At 34.6% G+C, this 25,291-nt stretch overlaps 1 protein-coding gene across 1 annotated transcript in view; it reads left to right on the plus strand.

The window, feature by feature from the left end:
• Window positions 1–16,187, plus strand: part of trpn1 (transient receptor potential cation channel, subfamily N, member 1) — a 76,676-nt gene extending 60,489 nt beyond the window's left edge. Inside the window, exons 23-29 of the mRNA XM_073822171.1 lie at window positions 571–678; window positions 756–953; window positions 3,993–4,199; window positions 6,131–6,588; window positions 8,713–9,620; window positions 11,794–11,940; window positions 12,249–16,187. Coding sequence (XP_073678272.1) covers window positions 571–678; window positions 756–953; window positions 3,993–4,199; window positions 6,131–6,588; window positions 8,713–9,620; window positions 11,794–11,940; window positions 12,249–12,382 — 2,160 coding nt within the window. The 3' untranslated portion in view covers window positions 12,383–16,187. The remainder of the gene's footprint in view (window positions 1–570; window positions 679–755; window positions 954–3,992; window positions 4,200–6,130; window positions 6,589–8,712; window positions 9,621–11,793; window positions 11,941–12,248) is intronic.
• The last annotated feature ends 9,104 nt before the right edge of the window (window positions 16,188–25,291 follow it).

Below are 25,291 nucleotides of genomic sequence, written 5' to 3' on the forward strand. Positions count from 1 at the left end.
AAAATTCCTACTATAAATATATCAAAATGTAAATTTTGATTAGTAATATGCATTGTTAAGAACTTCATTTGGACAACTTTAAAGGTGATTTTCTCAGTATTTTGATTTTTTTGCACCCTCAGATTCCAGATTTTCAAATAGATGTATCTCGGCCAAATATTGTCTTATCCTAACAAACCATATATCAATAGAAAGCTTATTTGTTGAGCTTTTATATGATGTATACATCTCAGTTTTGTAAAATTTAACCTTATGACTGGTTTTGTGGTCCAGGGTCACATATTATACATAACATTAATTTCATGATGTTATTTCTACATATTTATTTTCTGTGTATATAAATGCATTTATTAATGCAGCATTAATTCACTTGTTCATTCTGTATATGCAACTTCAGCCGCCTTTGCTGTGTAAAAGATGTTTAAAATATATTCTCTCAAAATAAGTTTAAATATCTTAAGGTAATTTTGCTGTTACTGAACCAAAACCACAATATCCAGCTAGTGATTGTGAATTCATCAATGCGTGATTTTTGATTGTTTGTGTGTGTGTGTGTGTGTGTGTGTTCAGTCAGGTTACACTCCTCTGCACCTGGCGGCTCAGTCCGGTCATGAGAACGTGGTTCGTCTGTTGCTGAATTCTCCTGGAGTTCAGGCTGATGCTGAAACAAACATTCAGGCAAGAGATCAAAAGCACTGCTGCGGTCTGAAGCATGACATGTGAGTATAGTACTGACTGTCCGTCATGTGTTTCAGGGCTCCAGTCCTCTGCACCTCGCGGCTCAGAGCGGACACACGGCTGTTGTAGGACTCCTGCTCAGCCGCTCTGGATCTCTGCTGCACCTGACCGACAAACGCGGATGTACCTGTCTGCATCTGGCCGCCGCACACGGACACGTGGCCATGGTGAGAGTCCTGCTGGGGCAGGGAGCGGAGATCAACCACACGGACATGGTGAGGAGAAACCTGTACAATGAGCAGTTGTTTCTTATAAACATCAATAAGATTAAATGCTAAGTGAATACACTGTAAAAAATGTTAAATAATTTGTTACGCCACTGCCTTAGTTATTTGAGTTGATTCAACTTAAAATTTTAAGTTGTCACTTAGTACAACTTAACATTTCAAGTTGACTAAACTTTTTTTTTTGAGTTGACTGAACTTGAAATTTTAAAGGCAGCGGAGTAACAAATTATTTTAAGTTGACTCAACAAATAGTTTTTATGCATGTGTTGGTCTCCTGTTTCTCAGATGTTTATTCAGAGAAAAAGACCCCTGGGTCTTCTCTAAAGGTTTCAGAGTTTCAGAAGAGATCTCAGTAGTGTCTCAAACTGAGCTTAGATTTCCTAAGATACCAAAGCAGTGTTGTTATTGTTAACTTAAACTAAATGTAGTAAAAAAAAAATTAAATACACAAAAAATGATGGGTTAAATTTAAACAGTTGTTTCAAAATTACTATATGGCTGGCTTAAAAATGAACCCAAAATAGGTTGTAAATTACAAATCGGACACATAATTACTAGAGGCATCAGCAATAATCAAAATGTGAACATTTATTAATAATTTAAAATATGTTCATTTAATTATTATTTATTCAACTTATCAATAAATGTTCATTTATTGAACATATTAATAAATGTTATTTTCCAATCTATTTTGGGTTCATTTTAAGCAAGAAATATAGTAAATTTTAAGCAATAGTTGAGTGAAATAAAGCTACTGTGTTTTATAGTGTAAAGCTGAAATAAAATAAAATATAAATATTAAATAAAACTATATAAATGTTGTCTTCAAGACAAATAAAAGAAGCACTAAAATTATTAAAAGTAAAATGAAAATAAATAGAAAGATAAATAGAAATATTTAAAATGACAATAAAAATAACTAAAATTGTTATTAAAAAAATAAGTATAAAAGTAAAAATAAATTTAAAATATGAATAAATATTATAACAGTGTTTTTAGTGTTATAATGTATTCTTTAATTCATTTTAATAATGCAAAAAAGTTATTTCATGATTTTATTTATTCAACAGTAATTTATATATACAGTAAATTTATTTAATTTTCTCAATCTTGTCTCAATCTATATTCAGATTTGCCAAAATACTAAACCAGTGTTCTTATTAACTTAATCTAAAACTGAAGTTATTTAAAAGGTATTGAAATAAAGATTAAATAAAATAAAATATGAATATTAAAAAAAACTTCTTGTCTTGAGTAAAATATTGTGTTGAAAATGTTGCTCTGAGTAAATACTAAAAGTATTAAAACTGACATAAGTATAAAGCTAAATAGAAATATTTAAAATGCAAAAAAAAAAAAAATGACAAAACCACATATGAAAATGAATAACTGCATAAATAAGATTTAATTAATAATATGACATTTTTAATAAATCATAGTGAGTGTGTGTGCGTGTGCGTGTGTGTGTGTATATAAAATTACGAAATTACGAAGGTATTTTCATAAGACTTTAATAATAAAAATGCTTTAATAAAAATTTGTTCAGGATTCTTTGATGAATAGAAAGATTCAAAGATTTTATCTGAAATAAAATCAAAAGCTTTTGTAACATTATACACTATACCATTCAAAAGCTTGCGTGGAGTAAGTATAATGCTTTAAACTGATTAAAATTGATAAAGACATTTATAATGTTACAAAAGATTTCTATTTCAGATAAATTCTGTTCTTCTCAACTTTCTATTCATCAAAGAAACCTGAAAAAATCAATATAATAATAAATATTTTTTGAGTAGCAAATCAGAATATTAGAATGGATCATGTGACTGGAGTAATGGTACAAAAAAATCTGTTTTTCCATACTAGAAATAAATTGCATTTTAAAATATATTCAAACAGAAAATACATATTTTAATTGCAATAATATTTCACAATTTTGCTGTATTTTTTATTAAATAAATGATTTTTTTTTTATGTTTTTGAAAGAAGTCTCCAGTGCTCAGCAAGGCTGCTGAAAATTCAGGTTTACATACCAGGAATAAATTATATTTAAAAAAATCTTCAAATAGAAAACAGGTATTTTAAATTACAATAATATTTCACAATTTTGCTGTATTTTTAATTAAGTAAATGCTGTCTTGTTGAGCAGAGGAGACTTCTTTCAAAAACATAAACTTAAAGCTGCGGTCTGTGACTTTTTGTGTTCAAAATGTATGTAATAAGCGAGTACATCATGAATCTATTTTCCAAAACGTGTTTTTGGCTTGTCCTGAATCACCATGGTGCACCTATAATATGTTTTTATATTCAGACTATTTCAGACTGTGGAGTAGACCAGTACCTGCGTGACTCGTCATAGACATAAACAGAGAGAACACAGGCTACAGTGTTCTTCTGCAAGACACATGCAGTTTTGTTTAATAACTACTAGAGTGCCAAAAGTTATGGACTGCAGCTTTAAGTATAGAGACAAAGCGCATTTAGGCCACGGCCCATGCCAGGGGGGGAAACAATCCAACGCTCTCCATTGACTTTGTATTGCGTGAAGCTGGCTCCTTGTCATTTCGGACTTATAACAAAAAACAGAACAATGTCTAATAGCTGCTATGAGACAACGTGTACGGTAAACAAGCGAAAAAACATAACTACGTTTTTAAAATCTGTTGATCCAAAGAAACGAGTGTTTAAGGACACAAATAGTTGTAGATGTCAGGTTATTTCACGTTGGGCCGTTCAGCTGGATCATTTCTCCAACAAAAGGAAGATAAGGAAAAGGAGCACTGACATAGACCAATCAAATTTAGTTTCTCAATATATCTCCTCCTTGCAGGGTGGTGAAATAATCCTTTGACATGGTTAAGAATAATGAATGTATACTGTTGCCTTTAAATTTCCATCCAGTGGGTGTAGTTCTCAGAGTAATATGACACATTGCACTCTTTTGTGTCTCTATTCCTAATTTTGACTGGTAGTGTAATACTAAAACAACACTGTACCAGAATCTCCAATATGAAGTCTGTGTTTTAGAGTGGCTGGACGGCGCTGCATTATGCGGCTAAAGCCGGCTGTCTGGAGGTGGTGTCGTTCCTGGTAGAGAGCGGAGCGTCGCCGTGTGTCGAGTGTCGTGCCGGACGGACGCCTCTGCAATACGCCGCTCAGGAGAACCACGAGGAAACCGTCATCTACCTGCTGAGACGAGAGAAGAACACACTCCGTCTTTTGGACGACAAGAAGGTCGGACTCACACCTGAATAAGATGAGATACAGTGCCTTGCAAAAGTATTCATACCCCTTCATTTTTTGCACATTTTGTTTTGTTGCGACATTATGTTAAACTGCTTTAAATTAGTTTTTCCCCACATTAATTTACACATGCACCATAATAATGACAAAGCAAAAACCAGATTTGCAAATTTTACAAATGTATTAAAAATAAAACACTGAAATAAGTACATTGCATAAGTATTCATACCCCTAACTCAGTACATAGTTGAAGCACCTTTACAGCCTCAAGTCTTTTTGGGTATGATGTGACAAGCTTTGCACATCTGCATTTGGTAATTATCTGCCATTCTTTGCCTCACCTTTTCACCTCTCAAGCTCTGTCAGCTTGGATGGGGGCTGGCAGACACTTTCTAGAGTCCTAGTTGTTCCAATCGTCTTCCATTATGGATAACGCTTCTGTGAACCTTCAATGCAGCAGATTTTTTTCTGAACTCTTCCCTAGATCATTGCCTTAAAGCAAGTCTGTCACTGAGCTCTCCAGGCAGTTATCTTGACCTCAGGACTTGGTTTTTGCTCTGATATGCATTTTCAGCTGTTAGACCTTTTGTGAGAGGTGTGTGCCTTTCTAAATCAGACTCATTCAAATGAATGTGCCACAGTTTAACTCCACTCGAAGTGTAGTAACATCTAGAAGCAATATGAATGCTCCTGAGCTAAATTTCGAGATTCCCAGAAATACTGAATACTTATGCAACGGGATTTTTTCAGTTTTCTAATAAATTTGCAAAGTTGTTACAAACCTGCTTTGTCATTATGGTGTATGAGATGTAGATTGATGTGGAAAAAAAGTAATTTAAAGCAGTTTAACATAATGCTGCAACAAAACAAAATGTTAAAAAATGAAGGGGCATGAATACTTTTGCAAGGTACTGTATTTCACATAAAAGACATTTACATATAGTGCACAAGATAAAGCAATATTTGAAATAAATAAAATGACCACTTTCAAAAGTTTACATACACTTACACTTGTATTTAATCCCATTCTATTAACTAATGTCTTTGCTGCCAACCTTCGATGATCCAATTCATCCATACTAATAAGCAAAAATTACTCAAGATAATCTAACATTTGTTTTCCTTTTTTTTTCTGAAGAGTTTACATTTTTTCTTCTGCGGTCTACTGTACAGACGTGAATTTGCTTTTCTCTAAGCCTGAGGCTTTTGGTGTGAAAAGGCTTTTACATTAGCAAAAAAATATAACTTTTTATTTTAAAAACAAACAAGCAAGCCCTGCCCAGATTTAAAAAGTAACGCAAATGTAATGTAACACATTACTTTCCATAAAAAGTAACTAAGTAATGTAATTAGTTACTTTTTTAGAGAGTAACTCAATATTGTAATGCATTACTTTTAAAAGTAACTTTTCCCAACACTGGTAGTGATATGCACATTTGCGATATTTCGATAATTTTTATATATTGCACAGTAGTTCAAATACACAAAAATACTGAAAAACCTGAAGGATTTTTCTGAAGAACAGCAGGCAGTTTAACTGTTCAGGATGAACAAGAGACTCATGAACAACTATCACTAAACAAAAAACACAGCTGTGGATCATTCAGGTATTAAGAATCAAACAACGCAGTATTAAGAATCAAGTGTATGTAAACTTTTGAACGGGTTCATTTTTATAAAAATCAACTATTATTTTCTCTTGTGGACTAGATGTAAACATCTCTTATGTGAAATATCATATTCAGGTCAGCACTAAATAAAAAATAACATGCATTTTGTATGATCCCTCTTGTTAAAATGAACATTTAGCAGATTCTGCAAGGTGTATTGTAAACTTTTGACTTCAACTGCATATAGACACTGATAATAAGCCAGTTCAAATCATCCTTTCTCATGTTTTGTGTTTTGTGTTTTGTCTGTAGTTTGTGTTCAATCTGATGGTGTGCGGCCGGATGAATGATAATCTGGCTCTGGAGGAGTTGGTTCTCCATTGTCCTGCTCCTCTGGACACGTGTGTCCGTCTGTCGCGAGCTCTGACTCTGGCTGCGCTCAGAGAGAAGGAGCGCTCCGTCGACCTGCACGCCGCCGCCACTCACTGTGAGCTCATGGCCTCTGACCTCCTGACCCTCGCAGCCTCAAGCGGGGGTCACGGCGCTGGTCCGATCCTCAGGGCTGTGGACCACCGGGGCGCCAGTGTGCTAGACTGCCTGATCGAGGGCAGGCAGAAGGGCGTAGTGTCCCATTCGGCGGTTCAGACGTACCTGACAGACGTGTGGTACGGAAGCCTGCAGTGGGATTCGTGGAAGATCATGCTGCTGTTCTTCTGTTTGCTGTTCTGCCCTCCACTGTGGCTGGTGCTTTCCCTGCCACTCAGACACAGGTATGGGGTTTTACAGTAAACTTCTCAAAACGGCTTCATTTATTTGTTTAAAAATGCATCAAAACAGCAATATTGTGCAATTTTATTACAATTTAAAATAGCTGTTTTCTATGTGAATATATTATAAAATGTAATTCATTCCTGTGATCAAATCCGCATTTTCAGCATCACTACTCCAGTCTTCAGTGTCACATGATCCTTCAAAAGTCATTCTAATATGCTAATTTGCTGTTCAAGAAACATTTATAATTATTATTCATTTTAATAACAGTTGTGCTGACAAAATTTTTTGTAAATACAGTGATATATTTTATTTTTCAGGATTCTTTGATGAATAGAAAGTTCAAATGAACAGAATAAATCTGTCACTTTTAATAAATTGAATGCATTCTTGCTGAATAAAAATAAATTTATAAAAAAAATAATAATAATAAAAACTAACTTTATTTTATTTTTCAGGATTCTTTGATAAATTGAAAAAAAAAAACAGAATTAATGTATTTAAATTTTTTTTTAAATAAACCCAACTTAAAAAACAGCAAAGAAAAAATAATTATAGTATTTATTAAAAAAAAAATTTGTTGTTGTTTGTCATTTTTACTTCTTTTGACTTTTACTTTTTATTTGTTTCCATTTGGCTTAAATTATTTTAGTTTCAGTAATTTCAGTACTTAAACGTTTTCATTTCAAATTTCAGTTTAAGCTTTTAATCTAATATTTTATTTCATCTTTATTTTAGTTAACAAAAACAATTTTAATTGTGAACAATAATGTTAACAATAGCAACTCTGGTCTTTAGATCAACTTTAGTATTATTTATATACTATTATAGCATGTATTAATATTTTGAAATAGCTTGAATTTATGTTTTCAGGTTCTTATTTATTTATAAATAGAAAGTTCAAATGAACAGATTTTATTTTAAATAGATTGTAACATTATAAATGTCTTTACTGTCACTTAATCAACTTAATGCATTCTTGCTGAATAAAATATGAATTTCTTTCAAAAAATAAAAATCTTTAAAAACACAGCAAAAGATTTTAAAGTATAAAAATTGTAGTAAAGAATTTGTGGTTAAAAAATAAATAAAAGCTAATGCAAAATATAAATAAATACTGTAATAGTATATAAACAATATTAAAGTTGATCCAAAACCACTAATTAAAATTGCTTTTATTAACTGAAATAAAGATAAAATAAAACATACATATTAGGTGAAAACCTTAAACGAAAATTAGAAATGAAAAGGTTTATGTACTAAAATTACTAAAAATAAAACCTGAACATAAATATAAAAAAAATAGAAAAATGACAAAAGCACACAACAAAATTGTTAATATAACTTAAACAATTTTTTATATTATTTCAATTTTAGTTTAAGTTGTAGTAATTTTGTTATGTTGATAAGGATACCCCTGACTGTAAAGTGCTTTGAGTGTCTAGAAAAGCGCTATATAAATGTAACAAATTATTATTATTGTTGTTGTTGTTATTATTATGTGGTTTTTTTTTTTCAGTTTTCTCATTTGTTTAAAATATTTATGTTCAGCTTAAATTATTTTCAGTTTTATTTTTGGTAATTTTAGTACATAAACTTTTTTATTTCTAATTTTTATTTAAGGTTTTCACATTTTATTTAATCTTTATTTCAGTAAACAAAAACTATTTTAATTGTTAACAATAACGTTAACAAGAGCAACTTTAGTATTAATTATATACTATTATAGTATTTATTAATATTTTGAATTAGCTTTCATTTGAGTAATTCCAGGTTTCATTTTAATTTTAGTTTTAAGTTTTAGCAATTTTGATATGTGCTTTTGTCATTTTTAAATATATATATATATATATATGCTATTTCACAATTTTAGTTTGAGTAATTTTAGTACTCTAGTACTTTTTTCAGTTAGATGCCAAGGCATTATTTCTAATCTAAGATTTTATGTCTTTTTCAATTAACAAAAACAGTCTTATTCGTTTTAATTTAATAACAGCAACAGCAGTCTTTAGATCAAAAGGATTTTAAAAAACATCAATTCAGTCATGTGTCCAAACTTTTCACTGCCATTGTGTCTCGGTTTAGGAGAAATGGGTGTAATTGATTGTTTTAATCTCTCTCAGCTTCAACACCATCCCAATCGTGAAGTTCATGAGCCACCTGGTGTCACACGTCTTCCTGTTGGCCCTGTTCATCCTGACGATCGTGTATCCGCCTGTGAATCCTCTATCCCAGGGCCGCCTTGTGCCCGGCTGGTCTGAGTGTCTGTTGCTGATCTGGCTTTGTGGGATGCTGGTATCTGAGCTGACATTCCCAGGTGAGCGCACTGGATTAGCTTGGATTCGTCTTCTTCTCCTGGGCTTTTCCGGCGCGGCTCTGCTGTGCCACCTGCTAGCGGTCTTCACCCAATGGTGGCCGCCGGCGCACCTGCACTGCCTGTTCGCCCGGAACGTCCTGCTGGCCGTGGCCATGACGCTGGGATTCATCCAGCTGCTGGAGTTCCTCACGTTCCATCACTTATTCGGCCCATGGGCCATAATCATCCGAGACTTGATAAAGGATCTATGTCGTTTTGCAGTGATTCTCATGCTGTTCCACACCGCCTTCACTCTGAGCCTCACCGCTTTGTGCCAGCCTCTGCATCCACAAGAACGCGACAACAGCACCAGTAACGCCACACAGGTGGCCATTCCGGGTCCTTTAAACATGTCTGTTTTGCTCTTCTTCGCTTTGTTTGGTTTAACCGAACCGGATAAAATTCCCGACGTGGAACGCTCGCCTCCCGCCACGGCCGTTTTGGCTAAAATGGTGTTTGGCGTGTATCTGGTGGTGACGTTCATCGTGTTGATCAACCTCCTCATCGCCATGATGAGCGACACGTATCAGCGCATCCAGGCGCAGTCCGACACGGAGTGGAAGTTTGGCCGCGCCGTTTTGATTCGGGACATGAGCCGCAAGTCTGGAATTCCGTCTCCGTTCAACCTGTTCACCAACCTGTTCTACTCCATCAAGGTGCTCTGCAAACGCGCAGGTATGAGTCACGGTTCATTAGCGATTGGTTGCATGTTGTTTTGGAAGCTTGTGTTTACCAGAGAGTAAAAAATTTAAAAGGTAATAAATGCAATTTGAACTTTTTTCTTGCAATTTTGTAGCCTGGAAAGATCCAGACCCTAATCTATTAAGATTATGGGTCTGGTATCAAGCAATGAAAAGGACCTAACTCGAGGGGCGGCACCAAGAGTGCATTTGAAACTCTCACTGCAAGCAATTTGATAACTCCAGACCAATCACAACAATACATGGTGTGACGTATCCAGAGCGACGGTGAACTTTTAAGAGTGGATTTCAATGTTATAACATAAACAATGTGACAAGATTAATAACTATTAATTATGACAGCCGAATCAACCTCATAAAACAATTAGGTCCGATCAAACTATTCATTATATCAACTAATATGTGGATGGACACTAGCGTTTCATTCAGCAGCAAGACAAATCGTCCTGTTCAAGTTAGGCTACTGTATTACTATTAAATAGTTCAGTTTTTCGTTACAGTAAGTTTACCAAGTGACTCTTACCATTTGTAAATGAGATGGACCTCATCCACCACAATCCCGATCAGGTTGTCCCGGTAGACCTTGTTCGATAACATTTATCGCCACTTCTTTTTTAACAGCCAGGACTCGGGACTGCCGAATGCTATCTGGCATTGCCCGCTTCGGATCTGTTCCTCTTTGTGGTCGCCCCATTTGCTTAACTACCAGTGGAGCTAACTGATAAATGAAACTCTTGCCATATCCAGACGGCAAAACAGCAAAAACGTCCTTCTTGCAAAGGAACGATTCGAGCGCGGTTTTCTGTTCCTCTTTTAAATGAAAAGCCAAGTCTAACTCGTTCATTGTAGCGGCCAAAGCCGTTTCAAACAACTGGTTTTCATCTGTAGATCTCTTTCAATGTTTACTAATGATTCCGGACGTCGCAGCGAAGTTGTCATCAGCTTAGCTCGCCTCTGGCCCGCCTACATCAGATACACCAATTTGATTGGTTCCCAGAATTGCTTACGTATTGCATTAACATGCATCATTGCTTGATACCAGAGTGTCTTGCAGAGACAATTCAAATTGTGCTCTCGCGAGACCTCTGGATTTCCAGGGTAGCAATTTTGACCTTTTTTTCCCACAATTCCGAGTTTACATCTCAGAATTCCGACTTTTTTCCTTGGAATTCTGAGTTTACATCTCAAAATTCCTACATTTTCTAAATGGAATTCTGAGTTTCTGCACTTTTTAAAATTCCAAATTTCCCCCTTGGAATTCTGAGTTTACATCTCGTAATTTCTGACTTTTGCCCCTGGAATTCTGAGTTTACATCTCACAATTCTAACATTTGTCTCGCAATTCTGAGTTTACATTTTAATATTCCAACTTTTTCCATGGAATTCTGAATTTACATCTCATAATTTTGACTTTTCTCAGAATTCAAAGTTTACACCTTGATATGAACTTTTTTCTTGCAATTTTGACTTTTTTTTCCCCACAATTCTGAGTTTACATCTCGCAATTCTGACTTTTTTCCTTGGAATTCTGAGTTTACATCTCATAATTTTTACCTTATTTTTCTCCACAAATAAAGAATACTTTTTTTTCTCTTTGGAATTCTGAATTTACATCTCACAATTTAGATTTTTTTCTCAGAATTCTGAATTTACGTCTCACAATTCTGACATTTTTCTCGTAATTCTGAGTTTACATTTAAGTTTACAATTATGAGTTTACATCTCATAATCTCAACTTTTTTTTCTGGAATTCTGCATTTACATCTTGTAATTTTTTACCTTTTTTCACCTGGAATTATGAGTTTACATCTTTTTTTCTCCGAATTCTGTTTATATCTAGCAATTCAGTTTTTCTAAGAATTCTGTAGGGGAGAATTCTGAGATAAAAAGTCGCAAACTACCTTTTTAAGGTTTTTTTTCCCCCATAGTGAAAACAAGCTTTCATATATTTCAAATGCATTGTGTGCAACTTTAAATGATTTTGTCCTCATTAAAAGGAATAGTTAAAATAAATATAATTGAAGATTTCTGCAGTTGTTTAGTTTATGTAAAATGGTATGAAAAGTATATTAGGGAAACACACAACCCTCAGAAGTGGTTTGGAACTGCATCAACAGTGCTAAGTCTGTATCCTCTTTTGTATTCAGGGAAGATCTGCTCAGCAGAGGGTCGTGAGGCGATGAACGAGGATGAAGACCCTGAAGGTTTGTCAGACTCCCGTTCTCTAGATCTGCTGGCTCAAGCGTCTGTCAGCTGGGTCAGGGGTAACAAGAGAACGCAGATCCTCCCTGAGGGCAAGTACTCAAATTCACAGCACAATTCACTGCTCCTCTGGTTTGGTAGGAGATTAGTTTGGGGGGTCAACGACCCCTATATTGCCTTTATAATAAGGCAACAAGTTTATTTATATATTTCATTGGACATAACTGAAATACTTTTCTTGAGAGAAGTACTTTGCATGAATTTTATGCTTTCATTTCTACGGTAGTAATTCCTATGTACAGTAATCACATTTATTCTTTATTCTTTTAAGCAAAAAATAAGAAATAATAGGACTTGCCATGTGTCAATTTTTAACCAATTGTGTGGTGTTACTGTGCAGGTGGTCAGATCACACTGTCCAGGTCTGGAGGACAGGTGCGCGTGGAGAATGTTGTAGATTGGCCATCTGTGGTCCAGCAGTTTTTATCCCAGCGCAGACAGAGGGACAGATCACCGCTGGAGAGAGACGAATAAATGAGCGGTGGCTTTACTATGACAGATGAATTTGCACTGCCTGTGAACATCAGTCCAACCACCTGAGCCCAAATCACTTCAACTTCCTGTTTAAAACTGTTAGCTTTAGCATATCGCAGCATGTGCCTTGATCTGATATTCACTCCTCACTAGTCACTTTAAGAAAATGTCATTTACACTAGAATTCAAAAGTTTGGGGTCAGTATGATTTAATGTCTTTGAAAGAAGTCGCCCACCAAGGCTGCATTTATTTGGTAAAAAATGCAGTAAAAACAGTAAAATTGTTATTTCAAATAACTAGTATTTCAAATAGCTGTTTTCTATGTGAATGAATGTTAAAATTAAATGTATTTCTTTGAGTCAAAGCTGAATTTTCAGCATCATTACTCTCAGGGTTTGTACAAGACGCTTAAAGTGCTTGAATTGGACTTTTTGAAATTTAAGGCCTGGAAACCCCATGAAAATGGCAATATTCCTCAAGAGGTACTTGAAAATTGCTTGAATTATTGAACGAATGTTTCATTATAAATGTTTAATTTTGTCAATAAGCACACATCTTTTCACACAAAATTCACACAATTAAAAAAAGCATTATACTTTGTTCGCTTATTTCAGTTAATGTCAGAAAACAATCAGGCTAAGCAAGTAGTAGTACTGACAGTGTCATGTAAACATGGCTTAAGATGCGAAAAAGAGCAACAGATGAACCAAATCAATTGAGTCATTTATGCTGGAACCGCTCTGATTGATTCTTTGATCATTCATTTTAAGTGATTCACTAGCAAAAGCCAGATCTAATTAAAAGAGCTATTCTTTTTTTTTTAATTTTGAAATTGCATGTAACGATTTTAAAAAGCACATAGTGATGGGTGAAAAGGAATTTTTCGAAACTCTGAATCAGTTAAACCATTGCATCCCAAAGTTATTTACTGTTTCGAACCGTTCCAGTCGGATCACATATCGCAAATCGTTTGTTTCAGATCAGGACTTCAAATCACCTATCGTGAATCATTTGATTTAGATTGGGACTTTACGTATTGCGAATGATTTGATTTAGATCGGAATGGGTTTGTGAACCATTTCATTTTTAATTTTAATTTTAATTAGATCAGAACTTCGGAGCATGGATTGCGAATCATTTGATTTAGATTGGGTTCTGGAGTGCAGATTGAGATTCATTAAATTTAGATTGGAACTTCGGAGTGGATTCGTCAATCTGTTACTTTAGATTAGAACTTCAGAGCATGAATCACATATTATTTGATTCGATCGGAACTTCGGAGCAAGAATCACGAATCGTTTGATTTAGATCAGAACTTTGGAGTGCAAATCATTTGTTTGAGATTGAACTTTCAGAGCGTGGATCACAAATTACTTTGATTCAGATCAGAACTTCAGAGCAAGGATCAGGATTCTTTTGATTTAGATGGGAACTTGGTAGCGGGGATTTGATTTAGATCAGAACTTTGGAGCATGGATTGTGAATCATTTGATTTAGATTGGATTTTGGAGTGCAGATCACAAATCATTTAATTTAGATTGGAACTTCAGAGCGCAGATTGCAAATAATTTGATTCAGATTGGAACTTGGGACTGGATTTGCAAATCTTTTACTTTAGATTAGAACTTCGGAGCATGAATCGCAAATTATTTGATTCAGATCAGGACTATGGTATGGCTTTATGAATCATTTGTTTCAGATCTGAATTTCTGAAGTTTTTTTTTTTTTTTTTCTGTAAACAGTGGAAAACATCAAACTATTAATGCAGTACAGTTATAAAAACAACAAAAAAGTAACCAAAAAAAATTTATACACAAATACAAATCTTAAACCAGGGTTTCCGCGGGGCATTTAAAAGCATTAAAAGTCATTAAATTGATTTTGCAAAAATTAAGGCCTTAAATAGCATTAAAAAGCATTAAATTGTTTTATACAGGCATTAAAACTTTAGATAGTGTTGAAGAAACAAATATTACCAATTTATCTTGAATGTAGCCTGTATAGTTAATAACTTTGATTCACTGTCGCCAAGTATGATAAACAGGGAAGCAGTTTGGTAATTGCTTCTGGCCGGTCCAAAATTGTGTGACTTTTTAAGAGCGGCCAGTTTTAAGAGTTAAGAGTTCAAAGTTTCTGAAATTTTTCTGTTCAGAATTGATATTTGAAATTTTGAGCTCTGCAAATAAACGCTGACATTTTAAGCTGTCTCCTGATCCATTTCTAATTATGTTCAGCAGAGTAATGTATGTTCATTGTTGCCTCATTGTAAGACCGCATGAAAAAAATGCATTATAATACTCACACATTCATACACAGCCGTGCTAAGTTATTGGTTGCGTATGGCATTAAAAATGTTAGAAATGGCATTAAAAAGGGCATTAGAAGGCATTAAATAAGATTTGAAAATCCTGCAGAAACCCTGTAAACTTAAGAAAATAAACAGTGGTTTTACTATAGTAAAAGTGTAGTATACTTTAGTAACAATACAATAATTTTTGCCATTTTTGTTAATATATATATTTTTTATTTATTTATTTTTTTTAGAATTTGAAATGGAAGACATTGTTCAGTAAGTAAGATCTCTGATTGAAGTCTTCGAAAAACAAAAAAGTAGTGCTTAATGTCCTGGAAATTGATTTTACAGTATCTCTACGAACCCTGTACTTCAGTCTTCAGTGTCACAAGATCCTTTAGAAATCATTCTAATATTCAGATTTTTTGCTCAAGAAACTTGATTATTATCAATGTTGAAAACAGCTGTTCTGCTTATTTTTAGCAGAAACCGTGAACCGTTAATTATTCATGATTCTTTTGATTAATAGAAAGTTAAAAGAACAGCAACTTTTGCAACAGTATAAATGTCTTTACTGCCACTTTAATTTTGATTAATGATTAACATGATTCATTTCATGTATCCTTGATGAATAAATGTGTTCATTTCTTTAAAAACAAAACAAAAAAAAATCTTACAGACCCCAAACTTTTGAATGGTAGTGTACATGCTCATTATTAGATCTGATGTATTCCTACTTGATATCTCTGACTTACAATCGTAAATGTGTTTGATTGGCCGATGACATATAAGGAAATATGCAATGCTTGCATTTGTTTTTCAACAAATTTTTGTTCACAAGTGACCAAAGTGCTAGTAGGAAGTTGAAAATATTAGAAAAAATACTAAAGCACTGCCAGGAAGATGTTTTACAGTAGTATGTTTTTGTGTTATTATAACGCTATAGAAATACCAGTGTTAATGATATGAAAGAATTTCTTTATTTTTTCCTCTTTTTTTTTTTTTTTTTACAAGTGCAATTAAAATCTATATGTAAATCACACATATTAAATATAGGTCCATGCTACATATAGCTGTATAATCACTGAGTACCTTTATAGAAATGGTGCAAAAGTGTTTTCAGGGCTCACATCTTGTTTTTTTGTCAATGCTGCGCTCGTGCTGTGTCAGAATCACCGTAATTTAATTTCAAGATCACAATTATGAGCTGTTCATTGCTTCAAACTCACATTAACGCTCATGTTGCCAAAACAGATCCATGTGTGGCAAAATACTGCATTACTAACATCATGACTTCATAACTGCGCCTGAAGCTGCCTGACTGCCTTTAACTGTTGAATCGCTGCCATTTCGTCTTTTTCCATGATATCACATTGAGCAAAAGCCATCTGTGCTTTCATATGATTCAGATTTTGCAAGTTTTAACTATGTTGACATGTTCTTATTGTTTATTTTAAACTAGTACTACTATGTTGTTGACAACCTTAAATCATGTTTGTTAGTTCTGCACTTTGTCCTGAAAACAGAAATAAAAGTATCTGTTATTACAAAAGATCTGAATTTCATCACTTTTTGTTCTGTATAAATATCAGCATTTGCACCAAATCGCATATTTTTGGTTAGTTTGGGCCTCCATATTCTCATTATATCATATAGGACATAAATATTTATATCAAATATTATACAAAACATCATATGCAATATATTGTCTGTTTAAAAAAATATTTCATACATCAGACTTTATATGGTAAAACACATTAGCATCGACACTGAAAAGCTTTTTTGCATCCCGTATGATAATACAAGTTAATAAAATATACAGTAATAAAAGTTTGAGGTAAGGCTGTGCTAATGTCCACATCTTCCTTTTAGAGATGAAATTAGCCAGACGTCGTACAGTCAGTCAGATATATGATGATGATTTCCACTCACAGGAAGCGTCTTTGCTAACCTGCTTTACTCCAACTTCTATGTGGAGATTGATGTTTTTTTCGCTTAAAACAGTTCATACATTACCGTGTCCAAAGTCTCTGTCAGGTTTAACTTTGGACAGAGTGATGAGACAAAGAATAAACATCTGTAACGACTCCGAGGGACGGTTTTCACTTTTATGGATGTTCATTTTTGCCCGTGTGTTTATGCTAGGACAGTCACTCAGCCGTCCCGCGTTAGAATAGAAAGTGTTTTTCTTTTCTGAAAATGAGAGGATTTGTTTTTCAGGGACGTCCTGAAAAGAAATAGGCTACGTTTGAATAAAATATAACATCAAATTCAGTCTTTAATGTGATGGATGCGATCGCATTCGTCAGGCATTCAGACCAAACACACGCCATTGATGCTTCCTGTACTGAGCTTCTCGCGTTGCAAATTTGACATTTGTAAACGCACTTAAGTTTGCTATGTTTGTCTTCCTGTTTAAAGATTAGAAAACCAAAGCAAAGGAATGCAAAAACACCAAAAATCTTCCAAAACAATTTACTCTTATTGAGTAATATCGTGCATATACTTAAGCATAATATTGTGCTTCAGGCGTGCTTTTCGTGTCCTAATTTGTTTCGACAAAAAAAAAAAAAAAAAAAAAAAAACAGACCCATGCACCTTATTTTGCAATCATACTAAGCTATTTTCTGTGAATGTGCTAGACTTAAGATAAGCTGCTTCATTAACTACTAGACTAGGTGCAGTAAATAGTAAAACTATTGTGACTCCCTGCTGAAAAAAACTGCATATGCTGGTTAGGTATGTTTTGGTGCTGGGATGCTGGTTTTAGCTGGTTTATGCTGGTCCTTTGCTGGTTAATGCTGGTCCATAGCTTGTTAATGCTGGTTTATGCTGGTCAAGGACCAGCATAAACCAGCAAAGGAAACGTACTCGGTTACTTTCGTAACCTCGGTTCCCTGAGATACGGGAACGAGTACTGCGTCGTAAGACGCTTATGGGGAAAAGCTCCTTTTCTCCTGAGACTGAAGCATTTCAATAACGCAGTGTAACTGCACGGCCATTGGTTCGTGCAGTGTTAAAGAAACGAACCAATGGCCGTGCAGTTACACTGCGTTATTGAAATGCTTCAGTCTCAGGAGAAAAGGAGCTTTTCCCCATAAGCGTCTTACGACGCAGTACGAGTGAAAGTATCGAAAGGGAACCAGTAGGTTCCCACCACCATGTTTGACAGTGGGGATGGTGTTCTTAGGGTTGAAGGCTTCTCCTTTTTATGCCAAATGAAGGCTACATCATTGTGGCCAAACAATTCAATTTTTGTTTCATCTGACCATAAAACAGAAGACCAGAAGTCATCTTCTTTATCCAGATGAGCATTTGCAAAGGCCAAGAGGGCTTTTGTGTGCCTTATCTGGAGAAGTGTTGTCCTCCTTGGTCTGCGTCCGTGGAACCCAGTGGTGTTCAGTGTCCATTGGACTGTCTGCCTTGAAATGTTGCCACCAGCAGAGCCCAGATTCATCAGGATGGCCTTGGTGGTGATCCTTGGATTCTTTTTGACCTCTCTGACTATACTCCTGGCCAGCACAGGTGTCACTTTTGGTTTCCGTTCACATCCTCTGAGATTTTTCACAGTGCGGAACGTCTTGTATTTTTTAATAATACTTTGCACTGTAGTCACTGGAACTTCAAAACATTTAGATATGGTCTTATAGCCCTTTCCTGACTTAGTAGCCACAATGCGCAGCCGCAGGTCCTCAGTGAGCTCCTTTGTCTTAGCCATGACTGTCCACAAACCAACAGCAGAGAGCTTCTGTTTTTCACCTGTTGAGTTGATTAAAACAGCTGTTCCCAATGAATCAGGATAATTAATATGCTTTAGAACAGCTTGGACTATTTGGAATGGTATAGAACTTTGGATTTTCCCATGGACTGTGACAGTTTGCAAAGGGTATGAATAATTTTGAACATTCCACTTTTTGTTCAAATGTAAACAAAAGCTGAGAAATATTTTTTCCCACAATGATGCCTCTTGTACATCGTCTTTTGGGAGAAGCCTGTGTCATTTCCGTTCAAAGAAAACATTTGCTTGTTGAATAAAAGTAACTTTAAGTCAGAATTTGCCAGGGGTATGAATAATTTCGGGCTTGACTGTATGTAAACTAGCTGTGTACTCAAATTTTACTACTGTTATACTTAAAGTGTACTTAAAAGTATAATTTTATATGCTAGAAAGTGGGCCAATTTAGTCCCAAGGTGTATTGAAATAGTACACTTACTAGTACACTGATATTTGTATACTTACTACATAAAGTGTACTTAAAATATACTTTAAGTATAAGTAATAAAATAAACTTGAAGTATACTTCTTTCTTGTAAGGGTGTATATCATATCAAATACCATTTGCAATATTAAGCAGCATAACCGACTGTTTTGAACAGGTTAAATAACTGGAAACATGACACCGGAGGGAAAAAAGTCTTGAAGTCACTGTCTGAATCAAACGATTCATGATTCGCGGTCCGATGCCGATCTAAATCAAATGATTCACGATACGTAATCTGAAGCTCCGATCTGAATCAAAAGATTCACTGTACCCGGTTCATGTCTCGAATAGTTTTTGGAAAAATTAAACCCACTTTAAAAAAAAAATCAGTTTTGATGAATCCGATAAATTAGGTAGATTATAACTACCTTAAACAACACTTAATTGGTATAAGAATCTCTCTTCACTTTGGAATATTATCCCTAATATATTATCTTCAAATGGTGGCCTGAATTTTTGAAAAATCCATATCAAACTTTCAAATTTTCATAAGCAGATGCTCTTGGCCTGGTCCCTGATAAACACAAAACAATTACTGTAAACTCAGAGCTCTTCTTCCATAAAGAGATAACAACAATTTCTTATGTAATACCATATTGGAATAATATTGTGGAGAATGTTCCATGGGAGAAAGTATGGACCTTACCTCATAAGTATCTGCTTACCAATAAAGTAAAATAAATAACATTTAAATTAATTCACAAATGTTATCCGACTAAAGCCTTTCTTAGTAAAAATAAGTCAGACATTGCTGCTTTTATCATTCTTCTGAGGAAGACTTTGTTCATTTGTTTTGGCAATGCACCTACACAGAAACATTTTGGTCAGGTTTTTTAATCTAATCTTATTTTGTAAGTGACTTCTCTTTTTGCTTTAAAGATGCTTTCATTGGATTGTTTGACTACTCAGTGGAGAATATGGAAAAATATTACATAATTTATGTTTTCTGTTAGCTAAATTTCATATTCATAAACAAAAGTTTTCTGGCTCTAAACCTCTCTTTCCTTTATTCAGAGTTGACCTCAACAACTATATGGAAACTATGCAAAGTTTGATTAATCAAAAAGCAATGAAAACCTTTTATATTCATCCTCTGTGTCTTTTTTAAGATTTATTTTTATTACGTTGTTCTTGTTTTTGTTACACTGGCAATATGTCATACATAAAAGCTCTGTTTTGCTCCGAAGTCTCGATCTGAATCAAATGACTCGCGTTACGTGATTCAGATTCTCAATCTGAATTAAATGATTCGCAATACGCACTCGTCCTGATCTAAATCAAATTATTCGCTATACGCAATCCAAAGTCCTGATCTGAATCAAATGATTTGCGATACCTGATCTAAAGTCCCGATCTGAATCAAATGAATCGAGATACGCACTTGTCGCGCTCTAAATCAAATGATTCGCCATACATGATCCAAACTTCCTATCTGAATCAAAAAATTTACGATTCGTGCTCGTCCTGATCAAAATCAAATGATTCGCAATACGTGATCCAAACTCCCGATCTGAATGAATGATTCACACTCGTCCTGATCTAAATCAAATGATTCACGATACGTGATCTAAAGTCCCGATCTGAATCAAATGAATCAAGATAAGCGATCCAAACTTCCTATCTGAATCAAATAATTTGCGATTCGTGCTCGTCCTGATCAAAATCAAATGATTCGCAATACGTGGTCCAAACTCCCGATCTGAATGAATGATTCACACTCGTCCTGATCTAAATCAAATGATTCGCGATAAGCAATCCAAACTCCCAATCTGAATCAAATGATCCATGATTCACACTTGTCCCGATCTAAATCACATGATGAGCCATCCAAAATCCCGATCTGAATCAAATGATTCGCGCTTGTCCTGATCTAAAGCAAATGATTTGTGATCCAAAGTCCTGATTTAAATCAAATGATTTGCGATCGTCGCGATTTAAATCAAATGATTCGCAATACACAATCCAAAGTCCAGATCTGAATCTAATGATTCGCGCTGGTCCTGATCTAAATCAAATGATTTGCGATGTGCGATGCAGAAAGGAATGATTTGCGATATGTGATCTAAAGTCCTGATCTGAATCAAATGATTCACGATACGTGATCTAAAGTCCCGATCTGAATCAAATGAATCAAGATAAGCGATCCAAACTTCCTATCTGAATCAAATAATTTGCGATTCGTGCTCGTCCTGATCAAAATCAAATAATTTGCAATACGTGATCCAAACTCCTGATCTGAATGAATGATTCACACTCGTCCTGATCTAAATCAAATGATTCGCGATAAGCAATCCGAACTCTCAATCTGAATCAAATGATCCATGATTCACACTTGTCCCGATCTAAATCACATGATAAGCAATCCAAAATCCCTGAATCAAATGATTCGCGCTTGTCCTGATCTAAATCAAATGATTTGTGATCCAAAGTCCTGATTTAAATCAAATGATTTGCGATCGTCGCGATTTAAATAAAATGATTCGCAATACACAATCCAAAGTCCAGATCTGAATCAAATGATTCGCGATGTGTGATCCAGAAAGGAATGATTTGCGATATGTGATCTAAAGTCCTGATCTGAATCAAATGTATCAAGATAAGCGATCCAAACTTCCTATCTGAATCAAATAATTTGCGATTTGTGCTCGTCCTGATCAAAATCAAATAATTCGCAATACGCAATCCAAACTCCCAATCTGAATTAAATGATTCGCGATTCGTGCTCGTCCTGATAAAAATCAAATAATTCGCAATATGCGATCCAAACTCCCGATCTGAATTAAATGATTCACGATTCGTGCTTGTCCTGATCTAAATCAAATGATTCGTAAAAAAGTGATCCAAATTCCCGATCTGAATCAAATGATTCACGATTCGTGCTCGTCCTGATCTAAATTAGTGGTTCACGATACGCGATCCAAAGTCACAATCTGAATCAAACGATTCGTGCTAATCCTGATCTAAATCAAATGATTTGCGATAAGTGATCCAAACTCCCGTTCTGAATGAAGTGATTCACGATTCGCACTCGTCCTGATCTAAATCAAATGATTTGCGAAACATGATCCAAAATTCCAATTTGAATTAAATGATTTGTGCTCATTGTAATCTAAATCAAATGATTCGCGATACGCGATCCAAAGTCCAGATCTGAATTAAATGATTCACAATTCGTGCTCGTCCTGATCTAAATTAAATGATTCACGACATGCGCTCATCCTGATCTAAATTAAATGATTCACATTATGCACTCATCTTGATCTAAAATAAATGATTCGGTATATGTGATCCAGTATCCCGATCTGAATCAAATGATGTGTGATTATTGCTCCTAAATTCCAATCTAAATCAAATGATTCGCGATATGCAATCTATCTATCCGATCTCCCGATCTGAATTAAAATATTCGCTATACATGCTCAAACGATTTGCGATATGCGCTCTGAATATCGAGATCTGAATCAAAGATCTAAATTAAATGATTTGCGAAGTCCCGATCTCAATTATTCGCCATCCGAAATCCCGATCTGAATCAATTCCCAATCTGCTCTCCGAAGCACTGTTTTGAACTAAAAGATTCAAAACTTATTTATCATTACACCAGAGAGCTTGCTTTATTTGTGTGTCATGAAACATATGAATGAGCTTTTTTGCTTCCGGGAGAGTTAAAAAAATAAACAGTTTTGCATATATAAGTTACAAACGGCCATGGGAGGAACAAACCTTTTTGCAGTTTCGAATCAATTAAGCCATTGCTTCGCAAAATGATTCATCACACTGGAGACGCCTGCTGGCAAAAACTGTGTAAATACAACAAAGCCTCAGATTAAAACATGCATAAAACAGCTTTTACAAACCCATTGCTAATGTTTCATTAAAATAAAACAAATCTTAAAAGATGGAAGGCTTGTGTAATACGAAAGTGATGCATGGGTTCACTTATCTGAGCTTATTTATTTAGAAAACGTGATTTAATGAAGGCTTCGTTGCTGAAATCACGTGACTTTGGCAGGTTGATAAGCGCTCCGAATATCTGGTTCGAAACGAATGATTTGCGAATCTTTCGAAGCTTCACGAAGCATTGCTTCGAACACACTCAGCAGTAAGCTAAAAAATAAAATGGATAGCCACACCAGCAATCCATGTTTTAACAGATAAACCACCCAAGTAACTTTAGCATGTTTTACGGTGTTCAAAATCTCACACACCTGTCGCCGTCGTTCATATATATACACAGAGCTCATTGTAACAGTTTTATTAGTTGTTGAAGGACTGAAGTGATTTACAGTGTCTGGGTTTTCTCAAGCTGACGGATGTTTAGACAGTGACTCCATCAGATCTGCTCGACTGGACAGAGGTCCTACACGACGGCTTCAGTTCAAAACTAAACACATAAGCGGTACATTTGTTTCCTTACGAACGACTGCATGCCAGATTGCCTTTATCTACTGTTTAAAGTTTGTCACCTTGTAAAAATCTTAAAGACGGCGACGAGTTATAAAACCTACAGTAATGATTATACTGCCTTCTGGAAATGTCTATGAGGTTAAAAATGTAGTAAATTCATTAAAAACTTGAAAGTTTAATTAAAATAATGTGATCTAATTAAAACTAACGTTTGTTTACAATGCATTTCATGTTTATTACTGTTGCAGAATTAGCTTGGTAAGTTTAAATCAAACTTTTAAGTTTGTAAGTAGAAGAAAACGGAAATTTTCATTAGTTTTTAGAATAAAAATGTGCTTTTTATGTGCTTTTTCATCATTACATATCAAAATTCAGTATATATGAAAAATGAGACATTGTAAAGCCATATGTGTGTGTGAAGATGCATGACTGTATGAACATAAATGTTTTCATAATAACTTATTTACATAAAAAACATATACATAACAAAATTTAAACTCATCATCCAATATGTAAACTTTTGTATTTCTAAAAATGCTTATTGTCAATCTAAACAATGTGCTTGTCATAAAATAATGGCACAATACAAATACATAATCTAATATTAGTATTTGTATTCTTATATATAATAAAAATGAAACTATCTTCATGCAAAATGTAATTTAAACCTTTATATTTTTATATATTTTTTTCCTGAAAAAAAAAACAAAACATTTCAGCACGTTGTCGTGTGTAGTCCTCCTTGGTCTGCGTCCTTGAGATGTTGCCACCAGCAGAGCCCAGATTCATCAGGATGGCCTTGGTGGTGATCCTTGGATTATTTTTTTACCTCTCTCACTATCCTCCTGGCCAGCACAGGTGTCACTTTTGGCTTCTGACCATGTCCTCTGAGATTTTTCACAGTGCGGAACGTCTTGTATTTTTTAATAATACTTTGCACTGTAGCCACTGGAACTTCAAAACATTTAGATATGGTCTTATAGCCCTTTCCTGACTCGTGAGCAGCCACAATGCACAGCCGCAGGTCCTCAGTGAGCTCCTTTGTCTTAGCCATGACTGTCCACAAACCAACAGCAGAGAGCTTCTGTTTTTCACCTGTTGAGTTGATTAAAACAGCTGTTCCCAATGAATCTGTGTAATTAATATGCTTTAGAACAGCTTGGACTATTTGGAATGGTATAGAACTTTGGATTTTCCCATAGACTGTGACAGTTTGCAAAGGGTATGAATAATTTTGGACATTCCACTTTTTGTTCAAATGTAAGTAAAAGCTGAGAAATATATTTTTTTTCCACAATGATGCCTCTTGTACATCGTCTTATCTTTTGGGAGAAGCTTCTGTCATTTCTGGTCAAAAAACAAAACAAAAACTTGCTGGTTGAATAAAAGTAACTTTAAGTCAGAATTTGCCAGGGATATGAATAATTTTGGGCTTGACTGTATATATTTCCTGAAAAAAAAAACCATATATACATTTATTATTTATTTATTTTTCTACATAATAAAATAAAAATATTCTTTCATAAAAATAATGCCATAATACAAATACTGTGCACAGCATAAATGAGTACACCCCCTCTTAACATATATAAAATATGTATTTTCTTAATGATCACTAATATAATTCATAGAAAGATGGCAATATTTAAATGTATTAAACATATACTTAATAAAAACAACAAAATAATATATGCCAATATTTCCTGTAATATAAGTAAATTAGTCAATTTTGTTTAAATAATGGATTGCAGAAATGAGTACACCCTATATGTAATTCAGCAAATGTATAATATTCTAGTACTTAATATGTCCTCCAGAACATTAAGTATAATGCTCTGACCCTTCTTGGCACTGAGTGTACAAGTTCATGGCAAATTTTCACATCTGTCCTGTTTAACTCCTGGTGGACGACCTCCTAAAATGCCCTGGTCTTTAATGGGGAGTTT

This window comes from Garra rufa, chromosome 17, assembly GCF_049309525.1.
Source record: "Garra rufa chromosome 17, GarRuf1.0, whole genome shotgun sequence".
Taxonomy (NCBI): Eukaryota; Metazoa; Chordata; class Actinopteri; order Cypriniformes; family Cyprinidae; genus Garra; species Garra rufa.